At 44.2% G+C, this 23,285-nt stretch overlaps 1 protein-coding gene across 1 annotated transcript in view; it reads right to left on the bottom strand.

The window, feature by feature from the left end:
• Positions 1-8,889, bottom strand: part of MALRD1 (MAM and LDL receptor class A domain containing 1) — a 528,588-nt gene extending 519,699 nt beyond the window's left edge. The window contains exon 1 of the mRNA XM_026649425.1: positions 8,737-8,889. Within this exon, the coding sequence (XP_026505210.1) occupies positions 8,737-8,889 (153 nt within the window). The remainder of the gene's footprint in view (positions 1-8,736) is intronic.
• Between the last annotated feature and the right edge of the window lie 14,396 nt (positions 8,890-23,285).

The following is a 23,285-nucleotide window of genomic DNA, read 5'->3' as shown; positions in this document are numbered from 1 at the left end:
CCCTCCTGAGTTACCTGGGGTGAAGGTGATGCCTGGTGACGTCAACACAATGACATGGAAGAAATGATCTGGGCCTCATTCCTCATGTGTACCTAATAAAATACATCAGAGTAGGTTTGGACTCTATCAGAGATTTGTGTTCAGGAGCTGTGACAGTTCCCTCTGATTTGACTGAGTGTCTGAATAATTGCTACCGTGACCATATGAAAGTTATTAAGAAGTGTTGGAAGAACATTAATCAGGAAATTGGAGGGTTCATGGCTGAGCAGAAAATGTGTACTGTACGGCATAGAAACATTACAAGCTCTGGCACCTCAGAGTTCTTTGGAGATAGAGGATCTTTCTCTCAAACATAAAAGTGTCAGTATTTTGGAACAGAAACCCTGTCTGTGATTTCTCTCACCAGACCTGCCATAAAAATCAAACCTCCAACCGTTGTGCAACACAACCAGGATCAGTATTTCACTGTAACATTCCCTCCAGTCACTGCATTTGAGTTAGGTTGTAGGAATGGCAGGTGGGGGGGAGGGAAACATTTGTCTACCAACGTCATGACCAGGATGTGGTTGGTCTGATATAGTAGTCAGAGCAGGAGTCAAGAGTCAGGCTGGGTCTCCTACCAGGAGGTCAGAGTTTGAGACAGGCCAGAGGGCAAACCACAAATCAGGTGTCAGGAGGGAGGCAGGGTCAGGTTACCAGGCAATCAGCAGCAGGCAGTAGGAGCAGATATCTCAGGGGAAGCACTCTAAAGCAGGAAGAACCAACTTGCATGGACAACTTCCTGTTCCTGTGCTGGGTTTACATAGAAGCTGTGAACCAATCAGGACACCCAGCATTCTGTCAGTCGGATTCCAGGCCCAATGTCAGAGTTCAGCTCCTATTCTGACAACAGTTGGCAAGTTGGAGGCTTACTAGCTCCAACAAGCTCTGTGGACCAGTGTTTAAGACTTGTGGTCCCTGACAATCAATAAAGGAAGATTTCAGAGAGATGTGTTCCCTGCTTTTGATGGGAGAGGCCTGGGTACAGTAGTGTAGTGAGGCCAGGTTGGAGTGGGAAACGCAATGCATGGGTTAGGGGCTGGGACGTGTGCTGAAGAAGGGCTGATGGGGCCCAGTTGACTTGGGGCCTGGTTCACTCAATATGCAAATTGTGGGACATGATGTGTACAACTGCCTAAACAACTACTAACTCCTACCAATAACATATTTTTCCTGTTCAGAAAAAATAGGAAATTCGATGGAAATGAACTCTGAGGTATGTGACAGAGCTGTGATTGAGACATGAGGAGATCTATGTTTTGCATTCTCTCATGTGTATGAGGAAAGGCAAGAGGTGCATGTGTACCTTCAGGATGCATTATTTCTATGCAGAATTGTTTAGATTATGTCAGTAGCAGGGCATAGGGCTTTTATTACAAAGGATATGGTCATCAGTGAGGTGGAATATGAGAGGATTCTAACGATTTTAATGATGGTTAAGTTAAAGTGAAGTTTGAGATGGTATCCTGTGAGTAAGGGCAGGTCTACACTATCGCTGCTGGTCAATCTAAACTACACAATTTGAGTTACGTTAGTAGATCTACTTACCGCGGGGTCCACACTGAGCTATGTCGACGAGAGATGCTCTCCCGCCAACACTGCTTCCGCCTCTCGTTGAGGTGGAGTACAGAAATCGATGAGAGAGCGCTCTCCCATCGATTGAGTGTGTCTTCACTAGACCTGATGAATCAATGCCACTGCATCGACTGCAGCAGCGCCAATTTAGCTCTTTAGTGAAGACAAGCCCTAAGTGTAAGGGAGTTGTAAAAGGCTGTGAGGTGGCTATTTAATTGTATATGTGTGGTGTTCTTTCTGATGAGTTGGCTAAGTGAGTATACGCCAGGATCTGGCATCTCTTGAAACTTGTAGTGCAAAGAGCCAGTATATGTGCTATGTGCACACTGAGGCATTACTCAAAGAGGAAAGAGGCAACCTCCCCCACCTTTTTGGCCTTTAATGGTGTTCAGTAGAAGCCTACGGATGATGAAAATGAATGGGTTATAAAAGTAGGTGAAGAGTTTGTACTTTCCAGCAACTGGGGGTTGGAAGAGCAAAGCTATGAAGGTTAACGGGGCATTCTGGGCCATTGCCGAAAGAGGACAGAGTTAAGGTTGCAGGGGTAACCCTACCTGTGCATTTCCTGGTTTTCAGAAGTTTCCGTTTTGCTCAACTCAGTGTTCTGCAAGGGGCTGACATGCCCCCAAGCAGGGCCGGCTCCAGGCACCAGCTTCTCAAGCAGGTGCTTGGGGCGGCCGTTCCGGACAGGGGCGGGAGTTCCAGGTATTCGGCGGCAATTCGGCGGACGGTCCCTCACTCCGCCTGGGAGTGAAGGACCTCCCGCCGAATTGCCGCCGCAGATCGCGATTGCGGCTTTTTTTTTTTTGGTTTTGGCTGCTTGGGGCGGCCAAAACCCTGGAGCCGGCCCTGCCCCCAAGCAACCTTAACTCTGTGTTAATGGAGTTTTTTAACCATTGAATAGCATTCAATAAACACAGCACTCTGAGGTCAGGGTTGCTACAATGGGACAAAGATTGGTTACTTTTTTTCCTTTTTTGTGTAGTGGTTAACTTCAGCTCTAGCAAAGTCACAGCAATGTGCAGAGTGTGAAACGACAGTTCTGTAATGAAGTCTGAACTAGTGGCAGTCAGTGAAAGAAGACCCTCAAGTCTGTTCATTCCTTCAGAATAATCATTGACTGCTTCTCACCCTCACAGGCACTCTGACGTTCCTTTTCTATAGTCTGTGGTTTCCAATTATTCCACTACGTTGGTTATAGACAGGCAGGGCTCGATTGCAGGTTTTAACCATAAGGAACAGTCATCAGGCACATTTCTAAACCAAACCAAACTGCCCTATGCCCTGTGGTTTGTAATGAACTTAAAAAGTGAGCAAATCACGAGCAGCAAAACAATTATCACAGATCCAAATGTAACTGTACCAAAAAGCACAGAACGTGCCAATTGATAGAAGCCTAACATTCAGAGTTTCCTTAGACCCTGGTAAGCTCTTCGGAACTGGGACCTGTCTGTTTGTACAGTGGCCAAAGGGACCCCAATTCCAATAAGGGTCTTTAGGTGCTGCTTCAAATATTATATCATTATTGCCGTTCACCAATTTCCAAGATTGCCAGAGGTCAGTTCAGCACCCAGCATAAATCACCCTAAGGCTGCTCTAAATTGCACTGGTTGTAACAACCTACAAGTGGGGCATTGGATCACTAGCTCACAGTTACACTCCAACCACACTCCTCCACCCTGGTCACACCTCCAGCATGCCCTTGCATAGTGCCTAGACTAACAGGACTGGGAAAAGGTGGCATATAGTTGGCTGTGCTGGCTTGACATCACACAAGAATGCCTCCATGCCAAAGCAAAACCCAGGGGCCAGGCTAGGGGCAGCTTCAAGATTCCTTTGCACCACCAGAGCAATGCCCATGAACCATATGGGGCTAAGAATCTGGTTCAATGTTCATTATGGGAACGATGAACATTGTGTTACTTCCTCCTCATTGACATCTTTGACATAAGAGTGTGGCATCATGACACATTGATACACAACCCATTATGTGATGTGCAGCTGAAACTTGTACTGCTTTGACCTTCTCAGATTCTCTGTGTTTTGACTGTCTGTTGTCCAGTCCACCTCATTCCTCAAAGGTTAATGAGACTGTAAACAAGAGAAAGCTGTAAAGGCCAGACAGCAAAGTACTGAGCAATTGACAACGCCTAAGGGGAAGCACTTGCAGAATCCAAGGAATACACGGAGTACTATGATTCCTGTATTAATGATAATAGGCCAGATCTCCTCCTCACACAGTTTTCCTCTCATGAGTTTTTATCTGGTCACTCCATCTGGGAAGTAGGATTTGACCCTCTCCCTAAGGAAAAAGCTCAGGGTTCAACTCTCAGAATCTGAGGATCTTTTAAGATTGTTGCAGATCTTGGAGAGGCCACCGGAAGCCAGGTATGTCTACACAAATGCCTTGTGACCCACACTGGTTACGGGCTCCCCACAGATCCCCACCCCAACTGCTTTAAGGGATATTGCCCCTTTGGCCTGAGTGGTTAACCAATATAAGGGGCCTCATAGGGTTGTTCCTGTTAGGTATGTCTTTGGTGTAATACTGTTTATTTACAAAGCATATACACAAAGTCCTGTTTCCCTGAACACAGTAAAAACAAAGTGCAGCAGGCAGTTTCCTTGCTCACTCTTTCCAAGTCTGCTTCACCCATGAGTGCTGTGCCCAAGGAAGTCTGTCTCTGCTCCCTCTCAGAGCCATCCTCACGACTGCTTCTCTTGCTGTCTGCTGGCTTTCTGATCAAAACACACAGACACACACTACAACCACTCTCTCAGCCTGTGTGTTTGCAATCAGGGAACCCTCAGACCACATGGCCTGGCCAAGCACCTTGGGCAGTAGCCTCCTATTGTTTCCATCTATCACTACATTGCCAGGGACATTTAACTGCTCCTTTCATTCAGCCCAAAAGAAGGGTGCCAAGCAGATGCACTGGCTATAACCAGGCCTTTGTCTATAGATTAAAGACCCACTTGATGGCAACCATTAGCACCTTCCAGCATAAACAGCGGGTTACACAGCATGGAGGGGTACAGTTTAAATTGTTCCTACAGTCTAGACCCTTCAGAAGGTGCAGACACAGTGCCAGGGAGACACCACTTCCCTTCCATGAGGAAAGAGGGATATGTTCAGACAGAGGGTCTCTCCATCCATGCTCATTCAGGGACAGGTGCTTTCTAGCTCTGATGTTAATGCACAGTGCCCTCTGCATAAGGGCCAGGGACTAGGGAGAAATACATCACCTGCATTCACAGAATACTCCATCCTCTGGAAATAATGGGTAGAGAAAAGGCAAAATTGGTCATTTACACAGGGGAGAGTAAGATGCAGCCCCTGAGGGGATGCAGAATAGAGGCTAAAGATCTGCTAACTCCATATGGCCCTTACTATGGGTTGTGCCTAAATGGCACAATTAAGCTCTCAGCTAGATTCTCTGTTTTGCGAAGTTTATGCATGGTGAAGCAGAGCCAGGGGTCCTGTCAGGCAGCTGGTTACAACTCCCCATTTCTCTGCCCAGCCCCCAACTCTGCTGCAGCCATGAACAGCATAAGATCCACCTGTCTGCTGGCTCATGGTCTGGCCACTCCTGCTCCCTGTGTCTCCTCACTCCCAACATGTCCATTTCACCAGGGCTATGCTGGCTCTGACCCCCTGAGGAACCTCAGTATTTGTGAGGGAAATGCCAGTGCCAAGATTGCACCCAGTCCCCACTCCCTTCCTGCCACCTGAGCTGTGCAATGAGAGCAGAGAAGGGCTGAGAATCTGTGCCTCAGTCTTTGTGACCACCAACCAGTAAATGCCAATTGTGACAGTCATGTTTGCAATTTCACCATCTCTCTACTAGGAACTGGAGGTGAAGATCCTGATGTTCCCTGTGGATCATGTTCTGTCTGTTATTTTTAGTAGGAATGGAGGAACTTGTTTTAGAGTTAGAACTCAAAATTTCCACTGAGTTTAGGCAAAATGCAAATTTTGAACAGCTGCAAGATTTAATGTTATTCCAAGCCTGGAAGCAGAGCAAGAATTACGTTCCAACAATCCTTGTTGTTTGCATAGCACAGGCTTCCATCCACTTATAAATATATGGTTTCTTTAATTAAATTTCCCTTGAAAAACAATGCCTTAAATGAAAAGAAAAATGTTTTGCAAAGCCCACCTCCACATTCTTTGTCCCCTAATTAGAATATATACAGAACAAAGGGGTGGAGGGTAAAAATCTCTAAAATTCCAGCAGCAAATATTGGGGCAATAAGATTAAATCAAAAAAGTCCAGGGTCCTCAGATTTGCAGGAAGCAGCCACAATAACTGATTTGCCTGTATTACATAAAGTAGACAACTGTATCTGGTATGCAAAAAGTGTTGATAGCCTTACAATGGAGAGCTTATGATTTATGCTTTAAAAATACACTTTTATGGTTACAGTTACCTCGGGAATTAAGGTTGTCCGTAACTCTGAAATGTCTGGAAGGCTGAACAAAAGGCAGTTTGGGCTCCAGCCCCAGCAGCTGACATTCCAGGCCAGGCTAGAGCAGCAGCTCCCTCCTCAGCACCGGCAGCTTACTTGCAGGCAGCTTCTTTCTCTGGGTCGGACTGAGTTTGAAAGCTTGTTCCCCTCCTAACAGGGTGTGTATGTGAAAACAGCATGCCTCCTCCTGGCCGGGGGGGGGAGTGTAAAAAACAGTGCATCTCCCTCCCAGCTGGGGGACGAGGGAGGGATGAAAACAGCACAGTCTCCAACACTGCTCCTGCTCTGCAGGCTCTGGCTGCCTTGAGTTGGCAGCACCGTCTTCACCTCATAGCTGTAAGTAGGGTGACCAGATGTCCCGATTTATAGGGACAGTCCCGATTTTTGGGTCTTTTTCTTATATAGACTCCTATTACCCCCCACCCCAGTCCCGATTTTTCACATTTGCTGTCTGGTCACCCTAGCTGTAAGTGGCTGCCCCGCTCGTAAGGGTGGGGTGGGGACAGGCAGCCCAGATATGCCTACCTTTAAGATGCAATACAGGCTCCGTACAGTATTGTCTTTTTTTTTTTTTTTTGGTCTTTGCTGCTGCCTGATTGGTTACTTCCAGTTTCACATGGTGTCTGGTTGACTGGTCAGTCCATAACTCTGGTGTTTGTATCTTTAAGGTTCGTCTGTACGTATATAATAGGATTTTTGAAAATGTTGCCTCAGCAGACATCTTACTCAATAAAGCTAATCAGTGAAGGGAGAAGAAAAAAGGATTTGAAAATGAATTTTTCTAACACAAAATAAATCTTCATTCTTTGATGGAATTAAAGGATAAAATTCGTTATCCATATCAGTAAATATGATATGGGGCTTTAAAAGACAACAGGGGTAAATGAATAATCTAATACAGTGGGTACAAGTATAAAAGCTATAATAAAAGTTTCAAAGCAGTATCTCATGTTTTCTGGCTAACCACATTCCCATCCTGTTTTGTAGGGTTTTAAGAACACAGATGGCAACTACAGCAGCAGCAGTACCTGTCACTGGACATCTAAGCAAATAATTTGTGTTCACTATCCATGGACTAGTGCAGGGAAATTGTCTCCTGAGGCTTCTATTATTTTTACTGTCACATAAATTATAAGCCACTTATTATGATGTTAAAGGATAGATTTATTTTCACAGGAATCTTACCTGCTGAGTAGTCTGGAGTTTTGATTAATGCTTTCTGCCCCATTTCATATGAGATCTGGAAGTCTCTAAATATACATGGAATTCACTGTGTTAGTGATGTAGTCAAATGTAGAACCAGTGCTGTGGGGTAGGAGGTTCCCTAGTGTATGACAACTGGAGGTTTCCAACTACTAACAATAGACGGTGCAGAACAGTAGTAGTTTTGCTAATACCGTGAATGAAACCTGTAACAGATCTGAAGGGTGAGGTGGAATTGAAACTTCTCTCCCCTCAGTCGTAATTATTATGGAACAGGCTAGTGTATTTGCAGACATCTTTTTAAATATAGGGTAGATTGTGGCATAAACCCAGAGGTCTGCATTGGTGGTGGTTTGGAGTCAGCCTGCCAGTGTGTAGGTTCTGGGAAGTGTTATGCTTTAGGGAGGCCATTCTTCCCATATGTATGAAAGAGCATGGCTGCTGCATCTCCTTTAGAAAGGAAACACCCTAACCTCCCTTTTAGGGTGGCTAGTTCCTCTGGAGCAGTGGTGGGCAACCTGCGGCCCATCAGGGTAGTCCGCTGGTGTGCCACGAGACAGTGTGTTTACATTGACCACCGCAGGCACGGCCGCCCGCAGCTCCCAGTGGCCATAGTTCACCATTTCTGGCCAATGGGAGCTACTGGAAGCAGCAGCCAGCACATCCCTGTGGCCCGCGCTGCTTCCCACAGCTCCCACTGGCTGGGAACGGCGAACTGCAGCCACTGGGAGCTGCGTGCGGCCATGCCTGTGGACAATCAATGTAAACAAACTGTCTTGCAGTCCACCAGCAGATTACCCTGATGAGCCACAGGTTGCCCACCACTGCTCTGGAGGCACTAGCCAAGTGTAGTCCTGTAGCTGTGGCCAGTTCCTGTGCAGGGGGTACATAATGAAGAGGCTTCTTGCACCAATTTGTGCATCCATGCAGGGACTGTGGGTCTCCATATAGCAACAAGTCTCAGGTCTTTGTACCAGGCCAAAGGGTAGCAGGACCTTGGAGGGTAGCAGGACCTGGTCATTGGTTTCAAAGGTCCGAGACTGCACCCCCTGGTTATAGGTTCACTCCTGGGTCCCTGGGGTCAGGTGCTCCTGGAGCTGGAATACATATTGCAAGAGTCCCTGGGCCAGCCCAGGTCTCATGCATCAGATCAAGTAACCCCCATAGAGTAGCGCGAAGAGGGAGAACTTCATGGAGGACTGGGACACCTCCCTGATGGCCAACAGCAGGGGCAAAATCAGCTGGTACCACTGGCACAGCTCTCCCAGGGGAATTTTGTGCAGCATTTCCTTTAATGTCCAATTGAAACTCTCAACCAGTCCACGGTCTCAGGGTGGTAGATGAAAGTACATAATTGTTTGACCCCGCCAAGAGCCTACACACTTGCCGGAGTAGCCAGGAAGTGAAGTTGGTGCCCTGATCAGTGAGAATCTCTTGGGATAAGCCTACCCAGGTGAGAAATTTCAGGAGCTCTCCCACAATAGTCCAAGCCATGATGCTCCACAGCAGAATAGCTTCCGGGAACCGGATGGCATAGTCCAAGATGACCAGGATGTAGCGGAACCCGGTGGCACTCTTCGGGAGAAATCCCATGAGGTCCATGGTGACCCACTCGAAGGAACTCCCATCAGAAGGAAGGGCACCATGGGAGCCTTCATAAAACCCCGCAGGGCCACCAGCTGGCATTTGGGACACGAGTTAAAGAAGTTTTTGATCTCCTGATGCACCCTGAGCCAAAAAAAAAACATGTCATGACTCAGGCCAGGGTCTTCTCATGCCCCAGGTGGCCCGCAGTGGGGACATTGTGGGCTAGATTCAAGATGGCCCATCGGTAACACTGGCGCACCACCAGCTGGGTCTGGGTTTCTTGGGTTCGGGGATCCAGGTCGATGTGATAGAGGCAGTTATTGGTTAGCTCAAACTGGAGCCACTGGTTCACTCATTGGGAGTCGGTTACCGCTCCGTTGACTGCAGACAACTGCTCATATGTCCAGCTGAGTGTGGAGTCTTCCCTCTGATCCCAGCTCAAGTCAATGCCCAGACTGGCCATCCCAGTCGGTGGGGGGATTTCGGCCTCTGTTAGCATGTAAGATTGTTTGTCAGCCTGAGATAGAATTTTGGGGTTCACTTTTTGATACTCTTATACTAATATGTGTGAACAAAGAACAAAAGACACTGTGTGTGTTGCTTCTCCCTAGACAGATGGGTTTGTTAATACAAGGGGAAGAGATAATGGATAGAGCAGTTAAAGTGTTACTGGGCATGGTGAGAATGTAATATATGAGTGCACATTTGAAGACTGCCTCAGCTCCTTATCTCAAGGCAAGGTCAAACAACCAGGCAGAAGGGGGAAGAAGGAATGGGGGACAGGCATAAGACACACTAAAAGCCAAAGAAAAGCCTGGCCTTGGCCAAAACACAACCTCTATCCTTACCTCTCCCTTGAGATACAAAAGGGGTAGGACGAAGACCCCTACTCATGACCCTCCCAAACGGAACATGACCATAAGTCGTAAGGGGTGGGACTGTGGGCATGCATTGCTGGTATATTTGGGCCTGCTAAGAAGGAGGAGGGGGAAATAGGGAATGGGGAATAGGGAAGGTGGAATACGGGAATGGGGAACGGGGACAGAGGCAAAGCTCTGCGGTGTCAGAGCTGGGAAGGGGGACATGGGGTACATGCTCCATGGTGCCAGAGCAGGAAATGGAACACTGGGAAACAGACTCTGCCACCATGTAGAGCTATGGATATGTTTGCTTGGAACTAACCCCAATAAACATCGCATTGCCTGCACTTTGGACTTCTGGTCTTCTGCTTTCTGTCTGCGTGACAAGAACCAGGGAAGAGGGTGCTCCACTTAGAATTATATCAAGAATTGCCTCTCCTTTTGTGGGTTCCAGGACTAGCTGCTCCAAAAAGCAGTCATTTAAGGTGTCAAGAAACTTTATCTCTGCATCCCGTCCTGAGGTGACATGTATCCAGTCAATATGGAGATATTGAAATTCCTACATTATTATTGACTTTTTTATTTTAATGGCCTCTCTAATCTCCCTGAGCATTTCACAGACACTATCAACATCCTGGTCAGGTAGTTGGTAATATATCCCTACTGCTATATTCTTATTATTAGAGCATGGAATTACTATCCATAGAGATTCTATGGTACAGTTTGGTTAATTTAAGATTTTTACTTCATTTGATTCTATGCTTTCTTTCACATATAATGCCCCTCCCCTACCAGCATGACCTGTTCTGTCCTTCCGATATATTTTGTACCCTGGTATTACTGTGTCCCATTGATTATCCTCATTCTACCAAGTTTCTGTGATGCCTACTATATCAATATCCTCATTTAATATGAGGCACTCTAGTTCACCCATCTTATTATTTAGATTTCTAGCATTGGTAGATAAGCACTTTAAAAACTTGTCACTTTTTAGCTATCTGCCATTACATGATGTAATAGAATGGGATTTTTTTCATTTGACGGTTTCTCATCAGATCCTATTTATATTGTATCATCTTCCATCCTCTCCTCCTTACTAGGACATAGAGAATCTCCATTAATAGATTCTCCCCGCCAAGAGATGTCTCTGTCTGAACCACCGGCACCTATCGGCTTTCCCCGAGCCCTTAGTTTAAAAACTGCTCAACGACCTTTTAAATTTTAAGTGCCAGCAATCTGGTTCCATTTTGGTTTAGGTGGAGCCCATCCTTCCTATATAGTCTCACCCTTTCCCAAAAGTTTCCCCAGTTCCTAATAAATCTAAACCCCTCCTCCCTACACCATCATCTCATGCACACATTAAGACCCTGCAGTTCTGCCTGTCTAACTGGCCCTGCATGTGGAACTGGAAGCTTTTCAGAGAATGCTAGAATGAAGGTCCCGGACTTCAATCTCCTACCTAGCAGCCTAAATTTGGCCTCCAGGACCTCTCTCCTATCCTTCCCTATGTCATTGGTACCTACATGTACCATGACTACCGGCTCCTCCCCAGTACACATAAGTCTATTTTGATGTCTCAAGAGATCTGCAACCTTCACACCAGGCAGGCAGTTCTCCCGGTCATCGCAAACCCAGTTATCTATGTTTCTAATGATCGTATTGCCCATTACTAATACCTGTCTCTTCCTAATAACTGGAGTTCCCTCCCCCAGAGAGGTATTCCTTGGAGGTTTTTAAGGCCCGGCTTGACAAAGCCCTGGCTGGGATGATTTAGTTGGGAATTGGTCCTGCTTTGAGCAGGGGGTTGGACTAGATGACCTCCTGAGGTCCCTTCCAACCCTGATATTCTATGATTCTACCCTCAGTCTGAGAGAATACCACATCATCATCTGGAAGGAGGGTCCCAACTATGGGATTCTTTCCCTTTGCTCCAGTTGGATGTTCTCCTTCCCTGAGACTTTCATCCTCCTCAATAGCACAGAGGTTGTCAGACCGGGGGTGGGACCGTTATACTGTGTCCTGGAAAGTCTCATCTATGTACCTCTGTGTCTCCCTGAGCTCCTCCAGTTCAGTCACTCGGGGCTCCAAAGCCCATACACAGTCTCTGAGGGCCAGACGTTCCTTGCACTGAATGCACACATACACCACCTGCCCATAGGGCAGATAATCATACATGCTGCGTTGGGTGCAATAAACTGGATAGCCCCCGCTCTGCTGCTGGACTTCTGCCTGCATTATCTTTTTACTCCTTTGTTGATGGTTTTTATCAGGGGGTGTTTTTGGCTTTAAGTTTAAAGACTGTTAAGTTTATCTAGCCCCCCCCCCACGCTCTCCCCATAAACTCCCTCGCAAAACTCCCCTGTTAGCCGCTCCTGTTCCCTAGCTCCTTTGGTCGCTTAGGAGTGGGCTTTTTAAAGTCCTGGACTTCCTGAGTAGCCCTCACCCCCACCCCTGGTTAAGGGTTGATGGATGCTAAAGGGCTTAGGGATCAAAGCCTCATTAAGAAGTTCTCAGCCTTGCCTACCAGGACGCTAGGCTCAGCACACACACAATCAGCACACAGTCCCCTAAACAAATAGATTACACGGTATATTTCAGTCAAACAGCAAGCACACCACAATCACAAACACACACATTACAGCCAACAAACTTACCCCAAGGGTCACATAATCGTTCCTCCTTCACCTGGAGAACTCCCTCGCAAAACTCCCCTGTTAGCCGCTCCTGTTCGCTAGAGGCTCAACATCAAGCTATTCCAATGCAGAGAAAAGCTAAGAAGAGCCGCAGGAGGCAAATGCGGCTGCACAAGGAGTTTTTTTTTAATCTATCTAAAAACCAAAAGGGATACATACAGGAAATGGAAGGAGGGGCATGTCACCAAGGAAGTATACATGGGAATAGCGTGAGCGTGTAGGGACAAAATCAGGAAAGCCAAGGCAATGAATGAGTTATTGCTCGCAAGGAATGCTAGAGACAACGAGAAGGGGTTCTTCAAATATGTCAGAAAAAAAGAAAGATCAAGGACGCTGTGGGTCCACTGCTCAGTGGAGAAGGTGAGGTGGTAACAGAAGATGATAGGAAGGCAGAGCTGCTCAATGCCAACTTTGCTTCAGTCTTCTCACAAAAAATAACATGTGACCGGATGACTAGCAAAGTTACCATAGACAATAAAGGGGAAGGGATGCAGACTGTGATATGTAAAGAAGACATCAGAGATCTTCTGACCAATTTAAATGAGTTCAGGGCCGGATACTATTCACCTGAGAGTACTGAAGGAATTAGCTGAAGAAATCTTGGAGCCACTGGCAATAATATTTGCCAAGTCATGGATAACAGGAGAGATCTCAGAAAAGTGGAGAAGGGCTAACATAGTGCCCATCTTTTAAAAGGGGGGGAAAGAAGAGCAGGGAACTACAGACCAGTCAGCCTGACTTTGATACCTGAGACGCTACTAGAGCAATATATAAAACATTCAATTTAGGAATACTTACAGGGTGAAGGGATAATCACTAGCAGCTGGCATGGATTTACTAAGAACAAATTATGACAAATCAGCTTGATTTCCTTGTTTGAATGGGTAACTGGTTTGGTGGGTAGGGGGAATGTGGTGGACATAATATACCTGGACTTCAGCAAGGCTTTTGACACAGTGTCATATGGCATTCTGGTAAGTAAGCTGGAGAAATGCGAGCTTGACAGACCATTAAGTGGATACATAATTGGTTAAACAACTGCAAATAAAGAGTAACCATTAATGGAATGATATCAGATTGGAGGGAGGTCTCAAGTGGGGTCCCATAGGGAGCTGTTCTGGGTCTGGTGTTGTTTAACATCTTTCTTAATGACCTGGATGTAGGAATAGAGAGCATACTGGTCAAATCTGCAGATGACACAAAGTTGGGGAGGAGGGGTTGTCAATGCCTTGGAGGACAGAGCTAAAATTCTGAGGTTGATAAATTGGAGAACTGGGCTATAGACAAAAAAATGAAATTCAACAAAGACAAATGTAAGGTAGAAAGGGAAGAAAAACCAAATGCACAAATACAGAATGGGGGAAAACTGGCTTGGCAGCAGCAGTGCTGAGAAAGGTCTGGGAGCTGTGGTGGATCACAACCTCAACATGAGTCAGCAATGTGATGCTGTTACAAAAAAGCAAATGCAATTTTAGGTTGCATTAACAGAGGCATAACATGCAAGTGATGGAATATAATAGTACCACTCTACTCAGCACTGGTTATGCCTCGGCTGGAGTACTGTGTCCAATTGTGGTCACCAATGAATAGAAAGGATGTGGAGAAACTGAAAAGGATCCAAAGGTGAGTGACAAAGATGATAAAAGGGATGGAATGCAAGCCATATGAGCAAAGGCTGAAGTAACTGGGAATGTTTAGTTTGGAAAAGAGGAGATTGACAGGAGACATGATAGTAGTCTTCAAATACTTGAAAGGTTGTCATAAGAAAAGATGGAGAAAAGTTGTTCTCTTGCCACAGAGGGCAGGACAAGAGCCAATGGGTTCAAACTACAGCATAGCAAATTTAGATTAAATTTCAGGAAAAATGCCCTAACTGTAAGGACAGTTGCCTCCGGAGGTTGTGGAAGCTCCTTCACTGGAGGTTTTCAAAAGGAGGCTGGATAGCCATCTGTCTTGGATGGTATAGACACAACAAATCCTGCATCTTGGCAGGGGGTTAAACTAGATAACCCTTGTGGTCTCTTCTAACCCTATTATTTTATTCTCTCCCCCTTTCTTCTTACCTTCTATCTGTCTTTTCCATTGAGAATGTAATCTCTTTGGGGTAGGAATGGTCTCTTACAGTGTTTGTACAGTGCCTAGCACAATGGGGCCCTAATGTTGGACAGGGCCTTTAGGTTCCTGTTTAATCAGAACAGATTTGCACATTGTGATTTCCGTTCTACAGTTTTAGGATCTTTCAACAAATTTTTAAACTGTTTTCTGGAGAGTGTCTATACACAGAGAGAGAGAGAGAGCTGTAGTAATTTGAGGTTGGACTTTACTTATGAGAATATAAATCAAAAGATGAAAAGCAGGGCACAGGTCAGCAGAAAACAATACGGAGCAATGAACTATGGCTATGTGTATGCCAGAATAATAAGACTTTGATAGATTTTTTTAAGGTCAGAAGGAACCATTATGGTAATCTAATATAACTTCCTGTATAACACAGGGCATACGGCACCATCCAGTATTTCCTGTATTTTAGTGACCATTGTTCATGGTCTTTGTCCTATACTAGACAAAATAAGGTAACAATGATACCATTGCAATTTTTTAAGGAAGGGCACAAAGGAACACAAGCATTGCCACATCGATTAAACTTATGGTCCTTTTGGTCCAATATCCTGTCCCCAGAAGTGTATATAAACTAGATGTTTCAGAGAAAAAGGTGAAATATAAGTAATAGACAATTGCGCAATAAAATGTCTATGAGGAAAGTCTGTTGTTCTCAGCTACCATACAGATTTTTTTTGTCACCAGTGATGGAATTTTCTAAACATATCCACTAAAAGCTAATTAAAATTAAAAGGAGAAAAAAACTATGTTAACTACAAAATAAATTAGCCAGTTCCTGCTAATTTGAATTAAATGTAATGAAAAAAAAAATAAGAAGAGTTAACCAGTGAAAGTGGAAGCCTTTGTAAATATTTTCACTGGCATTCGTGTGTATTTGTAATATGTAATGAGGCGATTTTTCAAAGTTAGGTGTACAAAATTACATGCATACAGGTGTATATGCATGCACATGGCTAATTGGGAAACTTCCTGGTCAGACATCATGTGTGTGCAAATTCCCTCTAATTATAGATTCTATTTCTCTAATGGAAACTGTTTTACAGTCTTAATTCAACTTTAGAAAGTCCTCAGTGGTTTTTGAGGGTGGTACAACCAATTAATACATAGCCTAGAGCAGATCATTTTTAATAAACATCTGTCTAAGTATTTACATTGTTTTCAAAGATTAAATTCCATTGCTGATGGCAAAATTACAGTTTATGTTTCAAAGATACGATCAATGATGGCTACTCATGATTATCTAAATGGTAATCAGTTCAAAGTGTTAAACCTCACATTTCTAGAGCTGAAGCCTTAGGGTTTATTGCTGTATTATAACCTGATAAAAAATATGTACCAATTTAGCTCCCATTGACCTCAATGGCAAAACTTCCTTGATTTACATGGCACGGTATCAGGGCCATTGCCCAGAAAACCAACATACATCTATTTCAACAGAGATTGTTGTAAATGTTTGAATTTCAAATATCTCACTACGTATAAAACTAATATTCAAGATCCACAACATGGGACAGCAATAACAGGAACTCAGAATATCTGGAATATGTTTGGATAGAAACGTACTAATTACTCTTCAATTAAAGCCCTAATCAGAATATGTCTGTATACAAACATACTAATTACTCTTCAATTAAAACCCTAATTTACCCCTCAGTGAGTTTCACACCCTGTTTCAAGCATCAAATTGTATTCTTCAATTAGTTGCATCTTTCTCTGTCTAGTTTTAGTCTCCACTCTATCAAAGAGCTGGTTTGCTAAACTCAATTATAGACTCCATTAACTCCAACTTGGTCCCAGTGCACTCTTCTGAAGCTTGAATTGCTTGTAGTATTTCCCTCTCAGATACACCTTGTCCATATTTCCTCAGAATTTAGTTGCAATATATGGATCTGTGACTGGCTCAGTGGCTGGTATCATAACACTTACCTTACTCCCCTCTGTTCTGGGTGGCTGTATTAGGCAATGGTTCTCCAGAGATGCCGTTGGTTTCGGTGGCAGGGGTCAGCGTTGAGCTTAGAAGCTGCAAATCTTGGGCCATGGCTAGCTGTAGTGGCACTGGGGGGTTTGGGGGGAAGGGAAATTTGCTTGTGCACTCTCGCAGTTGCAAGCTCACCGCCTGCACTGCCTCTGTCAAGGCTTGTAGTTTGGCAGGGTCAACGGTGGCCACACAATGTCCATGTTAAAAAGGGAAGATGGCATTGGCCCACTGTCCCCTGTGCTCCCAGTTTGGGTTGGCCACCCAATGCTGCAGACAAGTCCGGCACCTATGTCCCCGGGCCATACTCGCCATGCCTGGTACAGCAAGCCGGTTCAATGAATGCCTGGTACACCAAGCCGGTTCAATGAATGCCTGGTGTAAATAAAAATGTTATGCCTTGTACTTCAGAGGAGTAAGGGAAGTTATTTTTATATAATCAACTGTGCACTAGACCCTGGGTATGCACTGACAATGATTGCTTTGTGCTTTCCATGTCTTACAGCTGAAAGTGTGCTCTTCAGCTCATCTTCCACACTGGCAGAGAGGCTGTCCCAGATTAGAAGAAGGTGAATGAGAATGTGTGATGACATGTTTAATGAGATTATGAATGCCTCTGGGACAGCTGACACTGAGCAGAGAGCAGGGAGGATTTCTCTCTCTAAAAAACTGAACATGGACATTGCGAGCAGGAGAGAGAAGCCCAGGAGCATGAGGATGGCCCACAGTAGGAGATGCTGGGGATTCTGAAGGAACAAACAGACATGTTGAGGTATCTGGTAGACCTTCAGGAGAAACACCTTGAGGCTAAACTCCCTCTGCAACCCCTGCAGAATGGAATTCCTGCATCGCCATATTCCCCCTCCCCTTCTCCCAAACGTTCCAGGAGGCGAGGGGGGAAATGCTATATCCCTTCCACTCAACGCTGGGGTAGGGTACTAGTAATAAAAGGCACACATACAGTGATCTTTGACAGGCAAGGCCACTCTATTTAAAAGACTAGATTACAGTGTTTTTCCCCTCCATATTGTAGTCTGCTGACTGTCCAAGGTTGCATTTTTTCTGATCTTTCATTTCCAATATGTTTGTGCAAGAAAAGTCCATGGCCTGAGAATGAAATAATCTTTATTATTTCACACCATGGGGGAAAGTGGAGAATGGGAGGTATAGGAAAACTGAGGAAACAGAGGGGATTTGCTGGAGACAGAAACCTAGCAGGCACAGCAAAGTTCACAGTATGGGAAGGCACAACTCCAGAAGCAGCGCACATTCCTGAGGGTTATTACTGAATCAGGTTTTCAAAACCTCCCTCAGACACAGTGCTCCATGCTGCACTCTTCTTTTTACCCTGGTATCTGGCTGCTCAAAATTAGCAGACAGCCTATCCACCTCCTTGCCCCACCCCTGTGGAAACTTCTCACCCTTTGCTTCACAGATATTATGGAGCACACAGCAGGCAACTATAACCATGAGGATTTTGCTTTCACTGATGTCTAACCAAGTAAGCAAACTGCACCAGTGGCCCTTTAAACTGCCAAAGGCACATCCAGCCTATGGTTGAACTGCTCCTTGCTACTGTCCAGGTGGCCGATGTGCAGATTCATGAGCCATGGGAGCAAGGAGTAAGCTGGGTCTCCCAGGATGACTATTGGCCTTTCAATGTCAATGATTTTGCATTTCAGAAAAAGTCCCTGTTTGCACTTTCTGAACAGACCCGTGTCCTTAAAGATGTGGGTGTCACGCACCTTCCCTGATCACCCCAAGCTGATGTCGTTAAAATGCCCCCAGTGATCCACCAGAGCTTGCAATCCCATTAAAAAGTATCCCTTTCCGTTTACGTACTCTGTAGCAAGGTGGTCTAGTGCCAAGACAGGGATGTGTGTTCCATCTATAACCCCAGCGCAGTTAGGGAAACCCATTGCAGCAAAACCATCCAGTATCTCCTGCACATCGCCCAGAGTCACAACCCTTCTTAGCAGAAGGCAATTAATGGCCCTCCATACTTGGATCACAGCAAACCCAACGGAAATTTTCCAACTCCAAATTGATTCCGCACTGACTGGTAGCAGTCTGGCATTGCAAGCTTCCACACAGCAATTGCCACTCGTTTCTCCACAGTCAGAGCTCGTCTCATTTTAGTGTTGCTGCACCACAGGGCTGAGGAGAGCTCTGCACACAATTCCTGGAAAGTGGCCTTGCACATACAAAAGTTCTGCAGCCACTGCTCGTCACCCCATACCTGCATAATGATGCGATCCCACCAGTCAGTGCTTGTTTCTTGGGACCAGAACCAGTGCTCCCCATGTTCAGCTGCTGCATGACTGCCAGCAGCAACTGGGAATTGTTTCGTTCTATGGCTTCCAGCAGGGCTGCTTGAAGGACATTGCCATGTTCCATGCAGCGGCACCTCTCCCAACTTTGGAAATACTGCAGGATAAGGTGGGTGGTGTTTGTAGTGCTCACAATAACAGTGCATAGCTGAGCGGGATCCATGCATCTCAGGAGATGGCGTACACGTGGCTATGCCAGACTTTTGAGAAAAGGCACAAAATATTATGGGTTGCAGTTTTTGGGAGATGACATCAAGGGAGTGGGGGGAAAAACTGCATCATGTGATGTTCAAGTGTGGCGACGACACAGGAAAGGAAATAGAACACCAGGTTTGTGGTAGCCAGAGAGCTTCACAAGCCTCCTGCAAAAAGCCTCAAGCCAAAAGCCTCCCAGGAAAACTTTTCCTGGGGTTTTTATTTCTCTCCTTACTTTGTTTACAACACTTCTCAGTGGTCAAATTCTTGCGCATAGAAAAGGCATGCAGTATACATCAACATAAGATAACAAACCCATCTCTTGTGCACGTGAACACCAGCTGCGAGGGTGATGATCAAATCAGCCAAGAAGTTTTCCTAATCACAAACGCTGGGTTGAAGGCCACTCCTGCCTTGTAGCCATGGAAACAGTGTGCCGTGACCATGGGCTGACAGTTTGGGAGCTATGCATTCCTACATTCAAGCCATGTGCCCAGTCCCCCATGTGAAAATGTTTTGGTCCTAAGAGGCATTGCACGCCCTTCCCAAAACCCCCTGCGGTGAGTTACACTGTGGGATAGCTACCTATGGTGCACTGCTCTCAGCATCGATGCAAGCGTTACTAGGGAGGATGCACTCCACCGACACAAGGAGTGTGGCGTGGACATGCACTACTGACTTAATTACTGCAGCAGCTGGATGTTGACTTAACTTAAGTTGACTTAAGTTTGTAGTGTAGACATGCCTCCAAACTAAATTGAAGTAAACCTAGTTTAAACCAGTATAGGAGTGTTCACATAGCCTTTTGGTCAGATTTAACTAAATTGGTTTAAAAATCCCTATCTTGAGTTAAACCAATGCAACTTTTCCAGATAGACAAGCTCTGATTCGGGACTCCATAGCATTGAGTTCAGACTGTAGCTAAACATTAATTGCTATGGCTCTCTTTTTAAGAGCCATAAATTCCACACAATTAAAATGGCAGGAAACCAACAGTAAGAAAAGAGAATGCACTAAAGGTGTCAGGAGCAGTGGAAGAACATTGCTGCTATGTGATTAAGCAGTTTTAAGTACAAAAAACCCAATCAAAACAAAAGCTTTCCCCCTTTGGAATTTTTTGGTCTTCTCTCTCTGCCAGATCCTCTGCTAGTGTAATTGGCATTGCTCTATTGATTTCAGTGCAGACACTCCAATTTATATCCACTGAGGAGCTGGCCTGTGTTGCCTCCTCACTTTCATTGTTTCTTTCTACCATCTATTTTTCCTTCCTTTTCTCTTCCTCATCTTAAAAATTGTTACTTTTTTCTACAGAAAACAAACTCCTTTCCAAGATCAGAAGCACTCTGGAGTACCTTGATTAATGCTACACAAAGTAACCTTTGAAAGTAGAGATGGAACAAAAAGAGCGCCACTTGCAGATCAATCCAGCAGGGAAAGAAAAACATAAAACTTATTAAACAATCTTCAGTTAAAAATGCCTCTTGGAGTAAAATCTATAACTCACTGTACATTACCTTAAAATTCTCTCTGTCACCTCTTTGTATTTTCTTAATTTCTTCCTCTCATCTCAGCAGTGAGTCCTGGCTTCTGTATGAAACTCCTCCTGACAGCAAAGCCTCTGCTCTTCATACCCATAAGCCTCTACAGCAAAAGGAAACTTTTTCTCACAATCCGTATAATATTGCCCCTGCAGACTCGCCTTAAAACCGAACTATATTGAATGACAGCAGGAAAGAGTTTGAACAATTGTAGTACAGATAAAAGACCCAGGAGCAACACATCCAGCATGCAAAGTGTTAATACAGCCAAGTCTGCCTGTGAACACAATATTGACCCCATTATGCTGAATGTCCTTGGCTCCCATGGAAATCCAGGCGAGTTGAAGTTGCTCAATATTTTGCAGAGCTGGAGTGAATGCTGAAAGACAGTAATCAACATTCATGGAACTGTAAACATCTGCTCGGCTCAATCATGTAAGTAGGAGTTTTTCTGCAAACCTTTGTGTAAAAGGGTTTTTGTTTGGGGGCTTTGGGATAAGTGGTTCTGGGTTTGGCCCATTTTGATTTCTAATAGATACAAACAAAACTACGGGTGGTGTGAGTAAAACCCTAACAAAATTTTGCTTTGCAAAGTCAAGATCAAGCAGTGGTTTGGATCAGGGTTCCATTTTATCCAAATCCTCAACATGCAGGGAGATTTGAATAAATGTGTCTGGGTTTTGGCCCTTGTATAGTCATGAAGCTGATAAAAGCATTAAATGCATCTCTAAACAATAGTTTAAATATTATTGAATAATAGATTTTGCAGATAATTTTAAGTTCTGCGTAAGGAGTATTTTGAGTGGCCCTAAGCAGGCACTCCTAGATTCAAGGACACCATTACTGGCATTTATGAGTATTTGAATAAAGCACTTATAAATTCCTACATACTGATATTAGTGGAGTGACTTATTCCTGCTGCTACCAGTCTTAAATTTCAGAATATTAATGAGAAAAATTGCTGTAAAGTAGAAACGTGTCCTGAATTTGAAAGAGTCCAGACTCCAGGGTAATAGCAACATACTGTATATGCTACTACCAATTTTATAAGACACAGCAAAGATATTTGTTTGAAAAAAGTTAGTGCAGACTTACAAATAATAAATGTAAGTGAAAAGTATTATCATAGTGTCCTTTTGCTGATTTAAACATGTGGGTATTATCCCAGTTGTATAGATGAGAAACTGAGGCAAAAAGGTTATATGACTTGCTCTTGGTCACACAACTAGTCAGTGGCAGAGCCAGAATTGAACAGAGGTTTAATGACCCTTACAGCTATAACTAAAGTGATACATACACACACACACACACACACACACACACACCCCCACACCATTTCTTGATCCAGACATAGGCACACATGCATATGAGGTTGCTGCATCTCATGTCTCTTCACAATGTTAGTTATAGCAGATCAGCAGAGTGGTCTCTATACAGCTTTCAGTGGAAGTAGCATCATGACAGCCGTTTTCAGTAGCTGACTCCTACAAAACAGGTTTTTGGGTGTGCATGTATTACAGATGATCAGAAATTTTTCAGCAAAACTTTTTTTTGTTGAAAAATGCTAATAAATTCTCTGTGGTCAAGGTAGAGAAAAAAAATTTAGATATTGATACAGAGAGAGAGAGCCCCATCCCAGAATAGCCAATCATTTGGTGTTTAGGACACACATCTGAGTTGTGGAAGACATGGGTTTAAGTCCTGAATCAGACAGAGTAGGCTGTTCAATCTTGTTCTCCAAAATCCTAAGTAAATACTCTAATGACAGGGCTACTGGCTATTCTGGGAGGTCTCTCTCTCTTTTTTTTTTTTTTTTTTTTGGCAAAGGTTAGATGTGGAACAAAACTAATATCAGAACCTCAACATTTTTCATGAAATAGAATTATTGTTTTCCAGCCAACACTAGCGTATATGCTACCAAAACAGTTCTATCAGATTATCAGTTTCTCTATGTAATAAAAATCACACCAAAACAGGCACATTATAGATAGGCTTGGAACAATTCAATGTATTGGTTAATGACGGTAAATGTGAATTACGCTGTACATACACAAACTGACCAAAAAGTATTTCCATCCATAATAATTGAAATTTTACTGATAGGCAAAGTAAGAACATGCTGCTTGAGAACTTATTAGAGTTTGATTTAAGGACATTTATTTTGTATATTTTGACGTTTAATGTTGAGAATTTGTATTTTAATGGTTATAAAACTAACTTTTTGAATTTCAATATCTACTGTCATTAAATTATTATTTTCTGACCTCCCCCCATAATTTCCCTCGACTTTGAAAATTTAAATTGATAAAAGTAAAAAAAAAAAAAAAAGGCTTAAAAATAAACTATCCACCAAAATTATAAAACAGTAAAAATATCAAGTATCAGAGGGGTAGCCGTGTTGTCTGAATCTGTAAAAAGCAACAGAGGGTCCTGTGGCACCTTTAAGACTAACAGAAGTATTGGAGCATAAGCTTTCGTGGGTGAATGCCCACTTCATCAGATGCAAGTAAGTACTTGCATTCACCCACGAAAGCTTATGCTCCAATACTTCTGTTAGTCTTAAAGGTGCCACAGGACCCTCTGTTGCTTTTTAAAAATATCAAATACTGCCAACCCTAATTATATATATGCAGTGTGGTTGTAGCAGTGTCAGTCCCAGGATATTAGAGACAAGGGGGGTGAGGTAATATCTTTTATTG

Source organism: Terrapene carolina, unplaced genomic scaffold (assembly GCF_002925995.2).
Source record: "Terrapene carolina triunguis isolate 2854851 unplaced genomic scaffold, T_m_triunguis-2.0 Scaffold84, whole genome shotgun sequence".
Lineage (NCBI taxonomy): Eukaryota > Metazoa > Chordata > Testudines > Emydidae > Terrapene > Terrapene triunguis.
The sequence above is the reverse complement of the archived record's forward strand: the minus strand, read 5'-3'. Positions and strand labels throughout refer to the sequence as shown.